At 27.6% G+C, this 11,682-nt stretch overlaps 2 protein-coding genes across 3 annotated transcripts; one reads left to right on the top strand and one right to left on the bottom strand.

The window, feature by feature from the left end:
• The first annotated feature begins 2,918 nt into the window (after positions 1-2,918).
• LOC105145538 (serine/threonine/tyrosine-interacting protein) lies at positions 2,919-5,251 on the top strand. 2 transcript variants are annotated; one of them, XM_087405028.1, is made up of 6 exons: positions 2,919-3,272; positions 3,641-3,757; positions 4,011-4,162; positions 4,436-4,624; positions 4,761-4,953; positions 5,064-5,251. In XM_087405028.1, exons 1-6 carry the CDS (start codon positions 3,261-3,263, stop codon positions 5,175-5,177), a joined length of 777 nt encoding a protein of 258 aa, XP_087261154.1. In that variant the 5' UTR covers positions 2,919-3,260; the 3' UTR covers positions 5,178-5,251. The 2 variants fall into 2 exon arrangements, with proteins under 2 accessions (XP_087261154.1, XP_011053463.1); XM_011055161.2 differs by having other exon boundaries at positions 2,923-3,272; positions 4,761-5,251.
• Positions 5,252-5,505: 254 nt separating this feature from the next.
• Positions 5,506-10,924, bottom strand: LOC105145537 (NPC intracellular cholesterol transporter 2 homolog a). The gene is made up of 4 exons (XM_011055160.2): positions 10,767-10,924; positions 6,787-6,900; positions 6,330-6,511; positions 5,506-5,896 (listed from the first exon to the last, which is right to left on the bottom strand). The coding sequence occupies exons 1-4, from the start codon at positions 10,921-10,923 to the stop codon at positions 5,813-5,815; spliced, it is 537 nt and encodes a 178-aa protein (XP_011053462.2). The 5' UTR covers position 10,924; the 3' UTR covers positions 5,506-5,812.
• Positions 10,925-11,682: the final 758 nt, after the last annotated feature.

The following is an 11,682-nucleotide window of genomic DNA, read 5'->3' as shown; positions in this document are numbered from 1 at the left end:
TGCTGAATATACATGGCGTATAAAATTATAGATAGAATTCTGTAATAGAATACTGAAATCTAACACCAATCATAGATTTCCTAAAATTATGCTACAAATAAAGATATTTTCTTCTTACAAAACAAAAGCAACTATGATCTAATCATAAAATACTTTATATTATAACTAGTTTTATTTTACAATATATTAGGTGTTGGAATTAATTCGTAGCGTTTTTTAATGAAAGAATGTTATTTATTTCACATGAGCATTAAAAAATATTAGGTGTTGGAATTAATTCGTAGCGTTTTTTAATGAAAGAATGTTATTTATTTCACATGAGCATTAAAAAATACATTAATGAAAGTACTTCCCATCACTTGTAAAACGCTACGAATTAATTCCAACACCTAATACATTAATGAAAGTACTTCCCATCACTTGTAAAACGCTACGAATTAATTCCAACACCTAATATTTTAATAAATAAACAGCACTCATCATCCTGAATAAGAAATAATAGATTAATAAGTCTGTAGTAAGTCATTTATTCATCACTTTTATGATCGCCATACTAAGAGAAAAAAAAAAGAGAGAGAGAGAAATAGGCGATTAATTAAGAGAATGCGTAACCACCAATCAAATCTGAAGTAATTAGAAGAGAAAATGGTGTCAAAACTTTTTGATTATAAACATATTTGTCATTAACATCATGTAACATTTCATATATTTAAACGCACGTTCGAAATAACTTAAAAATTTAGAACTCCTCATGCAAATAGCATAAAAAAATTATTATCATATTAATTATCTCTTTTTGCAATCGTCATACTGACATTTCTGCTGTCATTTTACACGTCCTTTCTCTTATTATTTACAGATTTTATATTTTAATATATTAAACGCTATTTCTGCTAAGAGAGCAATCTCTCGATCTCGATGATTAAATGGATGATTATATAATTAATGTGAATGGATAAAATATAAATACGCGCAGAACACAAATTTCCCACACAATAACACAATTTTTTGAGCAATATCCAATAAGTTTTTAGAATGTTCCTTAAGAATGTATTAGACGTACAATTCCTGCAAAGAAAATTAAATTTGTGAATAAGATTATATTTTTGTTTAATAACACATTTTTGTAGTTTATTTATTTTAATTGTTATTATTTTTATTGTTAGAAATGAAAATTTTTTAAATAATTAGAAAATTTACATTTTTTTTTATAAGTACTTCAAACGTTTAAAATAATTTATACAAAGTTTGCGATTTACTGAATAGTTACAAAGATATAGAACAAATAAATATTTTATTTATTTATTGAAAAACTATAGTTCATGTATCGCAATGTAACTCTACGTAAATAATCTTCAATATATAATGTACTTATATTAAAAAATTGAGACTTCATTAATTTTATAATACATTTCCATATATTTTTATTAGAGCACAGATTTAAAAAATACTACTATTTATTAAAATAACTTATGATTCCGAATATAGTTCATAGTCGAACATCAAATTTGTCGTATTATTTTTAAATATGATTTAGAATAATCTATAATTTTTTCATAATTTTGTTATCGTTTTAAAAATATGTATAAAACATCCTTAAAGAACTGTGCGATAAAAAAAATTAAGACGTTATTAATTAATTGATTTTATGAATTTATAACATCTCTTGAAATAGATTTGAAAACATTTTTACTCTGACCTCTATTACAGTATTGCAGTATTGTATCATTTTTATTTATTGAGATTGAATTTAAACTGTGTTTTTATCGTTTGACTCACGTAATCAAAAATGTATAATTTATACAAAAAACCACCCATCAGGACACTGAATAATTATTGTAAATATGATTATTAATTCGATTGTACAATTAGCGAATATTTGTTCGTCTGAATCATCGAGCACATAAATTTGTTGGATAGGAGAGAGTAATTTGTCAAATTTTTTATATTTTTATGTTTTACCTAACTATAAAATTTGTACATATATCTGCTGTTTTTATAATTTAAATTCGCTTAACATTAATTAATAATGACCTGATCATTTTCAAAACGTCTGTTCATTATAATGTTTATTATTTTTATATTTTGAATATTATAAGATATTATTTGGCTCGTAACCTTTCTAGTCTATTATCATTAATTTTATTTTTTTCGAGCCGTATTATTATTTTTACGTTTTTAAGTTTATTCAATAATGTAACTGTTAGTACAACACGTGTTATTTCACACTTATATTAAGTAAAAAATTATAATGTTAATATAATGTATTACTATTACAGTTTGTAATCTGGTGATTATATACCTCTTTCTCATTGCAAGCCTTCTACAGTTATTATAAATAAATAATAAATCAAACAAAATAAATATTAAAAATGTTTCCAATAAAAACAAACAAATAATTATAGTTTTCTGAATAATACAGAAGTTTATAACTTCCCTCCCTTCATTATATCAAACTGACCTTTTCCTCGGCGATGTGCATACCGAACTACGATTATATAACGACAAAACGGAACTGTTTGCGCCCTCTGGTGATATCAATCAATACTAATTAATCGACGATAGAGAGTAAGCTAGTATCAACTGCTAGTATAAGTAATGGTAGGTAACAAAGGGATCTTTTCAGCAGATATACAAATCGACTCATTTTGTTTCTTTCTGATATCGAACAAGATCAGGATGACTTTTGTGTCAATTTGTGTCTCTTGCTGGAAAACTCCCAAAGTCGAAAAATATGGGTATGTTACCCGCCGGATGTATCCATGGCTACATAGTTCTACGCTTTGTGCATATAGAGGCGCCAGTAGACGAGTTTCATTTAAAACACTGCCCATCAGATCTCAGGCTATCTCTGACTATTTTAGGCTTCGTTTGCTTTCTCTCTCTCTCTCTCTCTTTTCTCTATGTATACATACATTTGCAACATACGTACATATGTATATATAATATGATGATAGGTTATGAAGTCATGTATTCCTGCATCATTGCGTAGCTCTTAATAGATAATGACGATTAAGAACTCGAGCGTTCGTTTAACAAGTATATCTGCGTGAAGAGATCAATAAAGGGCAACATCCGTCGTTGGATTACGAGAGTCAGTGGGGCAAAATTGTACGCTCACCATATAGACTATGCAACAATTGAAACAGCGATAATCAAGCGGGGACGTGCAAAATACTAGGATTTAGCAATGACACCAGATTTGTCCTATTTTGAATGGGCTTTGTATCTTTGATTCTGGTTTCCGTTTTCTTCCGAGAATGGACGGATTTGTATGTTCAGCTTATATACACATTAACAAAAATACTGCAACTTAGAAGATAGATCTATTGCTCTTGCATAATGCTTTCTTATATCTTGTAATACTTCGGATAGTCTATAATTTATAATATTATATTTTTTTATTATTTTTACAAAAAATTATGTATCATTAATATTAAGAGTTCAAATAAATTTAATCCTTTCTCTTAAAATTTTTGGTAATACAAGCCTTTAGAAAGCCGCAGAATTTTTAGCTTAAATTTTCCTGAAAATTTTGTTCTAAGAAAAAGTATATTTTTAACGTACAATAAGATACAAAATATATGAATGATTTTCATAGTCTTCTAAAAGTGAATGAATATATTAATTATTTCTATAGAAAGACAATGGAGGAGGCAATGAATCAGAATCTGACCATGATTGTCCAGAAATTCCTAATATCCCCTGGGTAGAGAGACCTAAAGAATGGACTTATACAATGAGAAGAAACATGCAGGTGATTATATCAAATTAATAAGACTGTACAAAATGTTGACAAAATGTTTGATCAAACTATACCAGCAATAATCTGTTAATTCCATTGATAAACAAATATCGTGTGTATAAAGATCGATCTAAAAAAGTTTCTTTTTGAATTATAATTTTATATAGTTTGTAAGAAATTAGTATACATTTAATTTTCTTGATTATTTTTAAAAAATTATATATCATTTATTTAATATACATTATGTCTATATTTTGTATCATAGGAAGTAGTACCTGGTGTATTTCTTGGTCCATATAGTGCTGCCAGTCGCTCTAAGTTGCAATCTTTGCTTGATCATGGAATAACACATATAGTTTGTGTCAGGCACGCTATTGAGGCAAATCTTATAAAGCCAAACTTTCCCAACAGCTTCAAGTATGTGATTTTAATTACCGCTTGTATAGTGGCTTAACAAAAAAGAGAATGAGAATGAGTCTAAGAACTTGAAAAAGTTCTTATTTTTGATTTTCTTAATATTTTTAATTATTAATTGTATTTTATGTTTCAATTTTACGATTAAGTTCATAATGATTTTTTCATAGTAATATACCAATTTAAGATTTAATTAATCTTGAATCAATGTGTCTTTAATTTCTCTCTTTATGGATTTGTATTTAATTATAATTTATGTGCTTACATTTTCTACAGATATCTAGTCTTGGAGATCGCTGACACAATAACGGAAAATATCATTCAACATTTCAAAAAGGTAAAAGCATTCATTGATGAAGCCTTAAATTTAGGCGGTCGAGTCCTGATTCATGGGAATGCTGGTATTTCGAGATCTGCCGCGTTGGTTTTGGCATATGTTATGGAAACTTACGAACTTTCACAAATGTAATTTTTTTTCTATAAATAACAATGTTGTTATCTGAATTACAGAATTATACATTTATTTTACATATTCGATAATTCTCACACTTCTGTTTACTGAAATTACAATATCGAAAAATATTTGTAATATTTATTTTAGCCATGCATATTCGATGGTGCAACAAAGAAGATTCTGCATAAATCCGAACGAAGGTTTTATGATTCAACTAAGAGAATATGAACCTATCTATCAGGCAGAAAAGACACTGAGAAATGAACAACAAAGTTCGGAAGTTCAACGTAGTAAGCGAACAATTCATCAGATTGAAATGGACAATCGATCGCAAGATAAGGTTGAGAACACAATAAATAGTTGATGATAACTTATAAAAAGTAGGGAGAAAACTGAAGTTACCAAGATTCATTTTAGATCCAACGAACGAAAATATTTTTCTGTTTTTAGCTCCCTGCATTTTCTGCTAATTTTTATTTTATTTTATTTTTTTATTCTTTACTCATCGTTTTGACTGCAGAAGGTATATGTATAGTGCAGCGGAAAAAACAACTGTGTAGCTAAATTTGAACTCCTAGTATTTCAATAGAATGATAACATTTAATTTCATTAAATAAATTATTCATTAACTTTGAAAATCTTATTTCTTGTTTATAAAGCAAGTTTTGTAAACTGAATTAGTTTACAAAAGAAAATTATCAAATTAGTATATTATTAGGTGTTGGAATTAATTCGTAGCGTTTTACAAGTGATGGGAAGTACTTTCATTAATGTATTTTTTAATGCTCATGTGAAATAAATAACATTCTTTCATTAAAAAACGCTACGAATTAATTCCAACACCTAATACAAAGAAAAATATCTAATAAAGTGCTAAATAAAACATACGGAATAATGTATTATTTATTTATTGAGATTCTAAAAGCGTTCATAATTAAAAAAAATTTTAAATTAGATATTTAAAATATATTCATGCATATGTACCAACAAAATATTCTTTTTAAATTTCTATTTATTTCTTTCATCATTTTTTCATATTAATATGCTTTGACATATTTGAAGTTAAATATTACATATTAAATATTACATATTAAATTTATGTCAAAATATTTAATTAAAAAATGGCACTTTCATATCTCTATCAAGATAAAATCTTCAATATTGTTCTATATTTTCCATTTGTTGAGATATCTTTTGAATCACTTAATTTTGGCTGGAAATTCTATGCATACTATTTTTTCACTGTTCTCATTCACAAACTCCCACTTAATATTGACATTTACCTACAATAATAAAAATTAAAAATTATTAATTGAACATATAAGTCTAAAGACTTTATTACATATAAAAGATATTCTTAACGGCTTAGAATTTTTAATAAATTGAAAATAAAGAAAATAAATTTTTAATTTATTAAAATAGAATTTATTAATTAGTCGTTCAAAAGGTATCAATTAAATTAAAAATTCCTTTCTCTCTCTCTCTCTCTCTCTCTCTCTCTCTCTCTCCCTCTCTCTCTCCCTGCCTCTCTCTCTAAATACACATACACACATGTGCGCGCGCGCGCACGTGTGTGTGTGTGTGTGTAAATTATATTCCACTATCAAATCCAAAATCCAATAAATTAAATCTCTTAGAGAAATCGAAATATATATAGCATATAAAGTTCAAATTTTACCAAAGGTAAATTTAAAATTTATATGTAAGGCTATTTACCGAAGGGAAACTCTTCTGCAGAAACATCGTGGTCGTATAATGATATTCTTGATCCTTATGTAAAGGACATTTGATCCCAGCATTAGGATCCTTGCATACATCAGGCTGGCTTAATGGAAAAGGTATCGGCAAGAAACTTATTTCACCGTAAACTCGTGCAATGATTTTCGAGATATCTTCGTCTGTAGAAGAAATGCACAAAACAATACATATATAATTATAAAACGATCATTACTTAATAAATGTATAGATCTATAATTAATTAATTTAATTTAATTTACTATACTTGTGTATCAAATATTATATAATTATATATAATAATATTGTAGATTATAGAAAGATTTACATCTTAAATATATTTTTTAACTAATAATTTAAATATATTTAACATCATTAAATTAAAATTGAATTCTCATAGATAAATTGGACATGTTTTGGATATAAATCTCATACTCACTAGGTGTAAAGTTGATAGACATAGATGCATTAGTACCGCGCATAAAAATACATCTTTCATCGGACGTATTACATTCGGAGATTACCACTTTCGTGAATGTACCTAATGTTGAGCCTAAGATGGAAATAAATATGAAAACTATATTAAATGAAAGTATAAATATATTAAATACAAATTAGATAACAAATAATAATATATTAAATATACTAGAAATATATACATACATATTAAATAAATTAAAAAGTAGACTGCTCTTTAATTTTATAACGATTGAATTATATTCAATTTTATTTATATAAATTAATAAATTAAAAATTCCCAAAAGAAGTAATTAAAATAATAAAACTGATTAATATACGAAATATACGAAATTAATTGTAATTATGAAATAGATCAAATTTTATAATTATAAAAGGTAGTAACAAAATATTAGATAATGAAATTTTAAAAATTTTAATTATATTCACAACAAAATTTCATTAAATTTTATTATAATTTCTAGTAGACGAATTCTCCTTATATAAAATACTTTCTATTATTAGATAATAATATTATACTTGTATATATGGCACCAACAATACATTCCGTATTTTGCCCTGCATGCTTTGTTACTATATCTAACGATAACTCAATTCTCGTATAAAATAAGCTTAAAAGGTGCGAGTCATCATTTATTTCTCAAGTAAACGATGCGTCACACACATTATTAAATTCATTCTTCAGAAACAGTATCTACATTATAAACTGATAACATAATCAGACTTTCACAATGCAAACAAAACGTGGCACGCCACTTAGTCATGAAAAATGATATATTGGGTCATCTAAAAGTATTGTGTTGACTATCAACACCATCTAGTGACAAAAAACCGCGGATACTTTTTAGATAACTCAATATTTAATAAAAACTTGTTGCATATTAACAGTAAGAGATTCTCTTGCTGTTAATATGCAATAAATTTTTCTTTCAAAATAAATTAGCTACCCATTAAAAAATATACTAAAAATACACTAACAGTAACATTACATTAATATTATAATTTTCTACTCAATATATTGGGTCATCTAAAAACCGCGGATACTTTTTAGATGAATAAATGTAATATTGTATACAACAGTTACATTAATGAATCGGAAATTATACATTCTCATATAATATTATTATATACTTTCAGCGTACCACGGGTATTCATATTTCCTTTCAAAATAAAAAAATACAATATAAGGAATATAAAATAGAAATACAAAGTAAATATTGCAAAGAAAAACTGCATTATAATTATATTTTTAATGTGAAATAGGAATAACAATGAATAGCGCGCAAGAATGTGTATCATGATTATTATTATTTCGCTGTAATCATGAAGTTTATTCAAACAGTATATAAAAAGTGTTTGTATAATAAACGCGATAATAAATGCGTTTACCACGATAAATATCTTTTAACATCAAAGAAACAAAAATTTCAAATATTATACATGCAAATCTACTGTTGAAACCTGAACTGATTGAAATTAGATCTACTTGGCTTTCTTAAACACATATACATTACACCTTCCTGCGCACTATCTGCGATGGATGCTTCTAGGCTTTGAAGGCAAACAAAGAAAAAATAAATTTTAGAAAGCGTCGCTTAGAAAAGTCCATCTTTATCGATACTAATGATAACTAATGATAGATAAACTTTAATCTCGGTTTAACTTACTCCAATTTTTAAAAGAAAAAAATAAAAAGTCAAACCCAGATTAGTTTATTTACATTAGTATAAATGAACATAAAAATAAAATTCCTTCCCTTTTTACAATAGATTCTTTTCTATTGTAAGAAGGGAAGGCATTTCTTAAAACAAATAGAGCATTCCTTTTAAAACACACCTTCCTTTCAGCACCTTGGATCGAATTTTTATAATTTTTAATACTTCATATACCATTTTTAATAATATATATCTATATAACATAACAAATCTTTAAAGCTTTAGTGCTTTTTTAGCAATACCTATTATCATCATTACAATTAACAATATTTATGTCAATTAATTTAATTTTGCATGTTATACTTGTTCTAATTATAATTTCAGCTTTCTATCAAAAGAAGGAAATTATTAAAAAGTGATCGAATTTGGCCTCACAAGTGTAAGTAAAAAAAATATTTAGTGGTTTTTTTAGTGGTTTTTTGATCTCCTGCATATGATACTAAAAAGTTATTAAAAAATTCGTGGCATTTGGCTCAATTTTCGAGATGGCAGGGAACATCTCGAAAATTGAGCCAAATTTTAAAATTGTATATCATATTCGAGCTCAATTTTTGAGATATTTTCCAAACGCCACGAATTTTTAAATAATTTTTTCGTATTCGGGTCAAAATCTACAAAAAATACTGTTCTTTTCAAAGTTGATAATGTTACATCATAAAAATAATTCGTTACCGTTCTTTTTCTAAAAAATAACTCATTTATACCGTAACTCAACATACAACGAGTCATTACTTTTTCACTTGTTTTTACATTAATAGATTATAACGTTTTTCATTGGCAACTCAGTGCATATTAAATCGTGCACATTATACACTACTCTAATCTGAATGTAAAATGAGATATCTCAATTGATAAAATGCTCAAAGTATATTTTATCAAATAGCATAATAAAATGTATTGAGAATTTCGCGATTTTTTTTAACTCGTTCCTATATTTTTATTAAACATATACCTATCTTTACGTCGATTTGTGTACAACGCTTGAAAGTAAGTTCACTAAGTTCACACTAATTCTGCCAATGAAAAACGTTACTATATGCAGATTTTTGCGGTAAACATTCTGAAGAGAAGTTAGAATTTTATCTTTTAGTAGAGGAATAAAACTCAAAAATTGATAAATATACTACACACACACACACACACACACACACACACACACACACACACACACACACACACACACACACACACACACACACACACACACACACACACACACACACACACACACACACACACACACACACACACACACACACACACACACATATATACAGGATTTAGTAATTACGACTAAACTTTTACATGGCTAGAAATAAAGTAGCGAGAAAAGTAACTAATGAAATCATCCTTATCTCAAGCATTATTGTGCAAGTATTATTGTAACTGCATTATCATGAACATATTACTCAGAAGAAAGTGTAACGTCATTACCAAACAATTTATAACGGTAACGACGTTACAAGTAACGCGTTATTTCCAACCCTGATTCTTTTTACTTAGAACCAGTTGTTTCACCTTTTGGTAAATTTTACCTGTGAGATAATCCGATAATCCGCGCATGTGATTAAATAATCTTGCTACTTACCCAACATATAAAATTTACTAAAAGATGGAACACCGGCCCTTATATCTTTAAAGTCTGATCACAATGTGCTCTTTATTTCTTATTTCTTTCTTTTTACTTATTTTTCTCCTTTTTGTAATCGTTTTATTGACGATTGTATTATTTCTTGCCATGTGTTTCTTGTTTCTTCTAAAGTTCGTTAATCTTTTATCTCGGGCAACGGAAAACGATGAGATATAAGAGGCAAAAAAATAAGATGTAAGAAAATAACAAAAAGCAACCCAGTATCCGAAAAAATCGGAATTTTAGATTCGGCAATGACTACACGAATTCATTCCCATTTATTTTTTAATTCCTTGAAAATTGAAATAGATAGAAATAGATTCGTGTAGTCGAACCGAATCCAAAATTCTGATTTTTCGGATACTGAGAAGAAACAGGATATAAAAAATATATTATAGAACAGGCTTTGTGATCAAAATCGATTACTTTTTAACATTTGGCTTCAAATTTTTAAACTCATGATGGATAAATCTCGAAAACGCAACTCCTTTCAGTAAATACTATTATTACTATTAACATTTTCATTCAAAATTTATTGCAAATAATTTTCTATCAATCCCTGATTAATAACGATAATAAATAATAAAACACACTCACCGCAACTGTTAAAGTTAAAGGCAAAACAGGGCGCGAAACAATATGACGCGTAGAAAAGCGTGAATACGACAATCGTCACTCGGATCATGTTGCTGTTGCTTGTATGGATTCCACGCAGATAATGACGGGTGCTGCAATACTGCAATTGTTTTAACATGTGTATTCCCCTCTAGTACCTAACGAAAGAGCGCCTCCAATCGGTTTTCGTTGTCGAAATACCGATCGAGCTGGAAGTTTATCATATACGGTTGTGATCAAAGTCTCGCTACAAACACTTTGAAGCATTTGATGGATTAGAAGAAAGAATTTTACAAAGTGTGCCTTCCAACAAGCGACACAAGTGATACAATGGATCATTACATCCTTGTTATTTGCCAAATAAACAAAGATGACATAATCATTGTGTTGCATCATGTCGCTTGTTGGAAGGCACACAAACTGACTAATTAAAAAACGCTTCAAAGTGTTTGCAGCATCGTGTTGACCGTATCCTATATCAGAAAGGTTTCTCTCTGTTTATATCTTTTAACGATATTTCTTCCTTTTTTTTCTTTGTTTTAATCGTAAAATAATCGGTCTCTAAATCAAATTAAACAGTGGCTCAATCTGGTGACTCTAAATGTTCCTAGATCCAGGGACATTTACATTATTACAATCCTTGTTGTCTATGAAATTCAGATTTCGAACTATTATTGTCATACGTGTTTCTCTTCTGAAAAGTTAGTTTTTATTTCAAAATATTTTTGTGGCATTTGTTGCGATTCTTTTTTATCTACTGTTGCGGTTGATTTGATAAGTGTTATACCCAGAAAAAGATCGATCTGCATTTTACTCTGCGTTTTTAATAATAATTTTTTTAACAAACTTCAATTTGAATTGAACTTTTCGGACCTATAGTTAAGATGACCCAATAAGG

The sequence above is a fragment of the Acromyrmex echinatior genome, chromosome 4 (assembly GCF_024713525.1).
Source record: "Acromyrmex echinatior isolate Ae372 chromosome 4, ASM2471352v2, whole genome shotgun sequence".
NCBI classification, from domain to species: Eukaryota; Metazoa; Arthropoda; class Insecta; order Hymenoptera; family Formicidae; genus Acromyrmex; species Acromyrmex echinatior.
This window is presented reverse-complemented; position numbering and strand designations above follow the sequence as displayed.

What these genes read in the sequence shown, in the direction of transcription:
- LOC105145538 (XM_087405028.1), top strand. An exon ending in CAATGAGAAGAAACATGCAG is followed by an intron (nt 3,758 to 4,010) that starts GTGATTATATCA and finishes TTTGTATCATAG; the next exon opens with GAAGTAGTACCTGGTGTATT. An exon ending in ACAATCGATCGCAAGATAAG is followed by an intron (nt 4,954 to 5,063) that starts GTTGAGAACACA and finishes TTCTGTTTTTAG; the next exon opens with CTCCCTGCATTTTCTGCTAA.
- LOC105145537 (XM_011055160.2), bottom strand. Translation starts at nt 10,923, where the DNA reads ATGTTAAAACAATTGCAGTATTGCAGCACCCGTCATTATCTGCGTGGA. An exon ending in GTCTATCAACTTTACACCTA is followed by an intron (nt 6,512 to 6,786) that starts GTGAGTATGAGA and finishes TTTCTTCTACAG; the next exon opens with ACGAAGATATCTCGAAAATC. An exon ending in TGCAGAAGAGTTTCCCTTCG is followed by an intron (nt 5,897 to 6,329) that starts GTAAATAGCCTT and finishes TTATTATTGTAG; the next exon opens with GTAAATGTCAATATTAAGTG.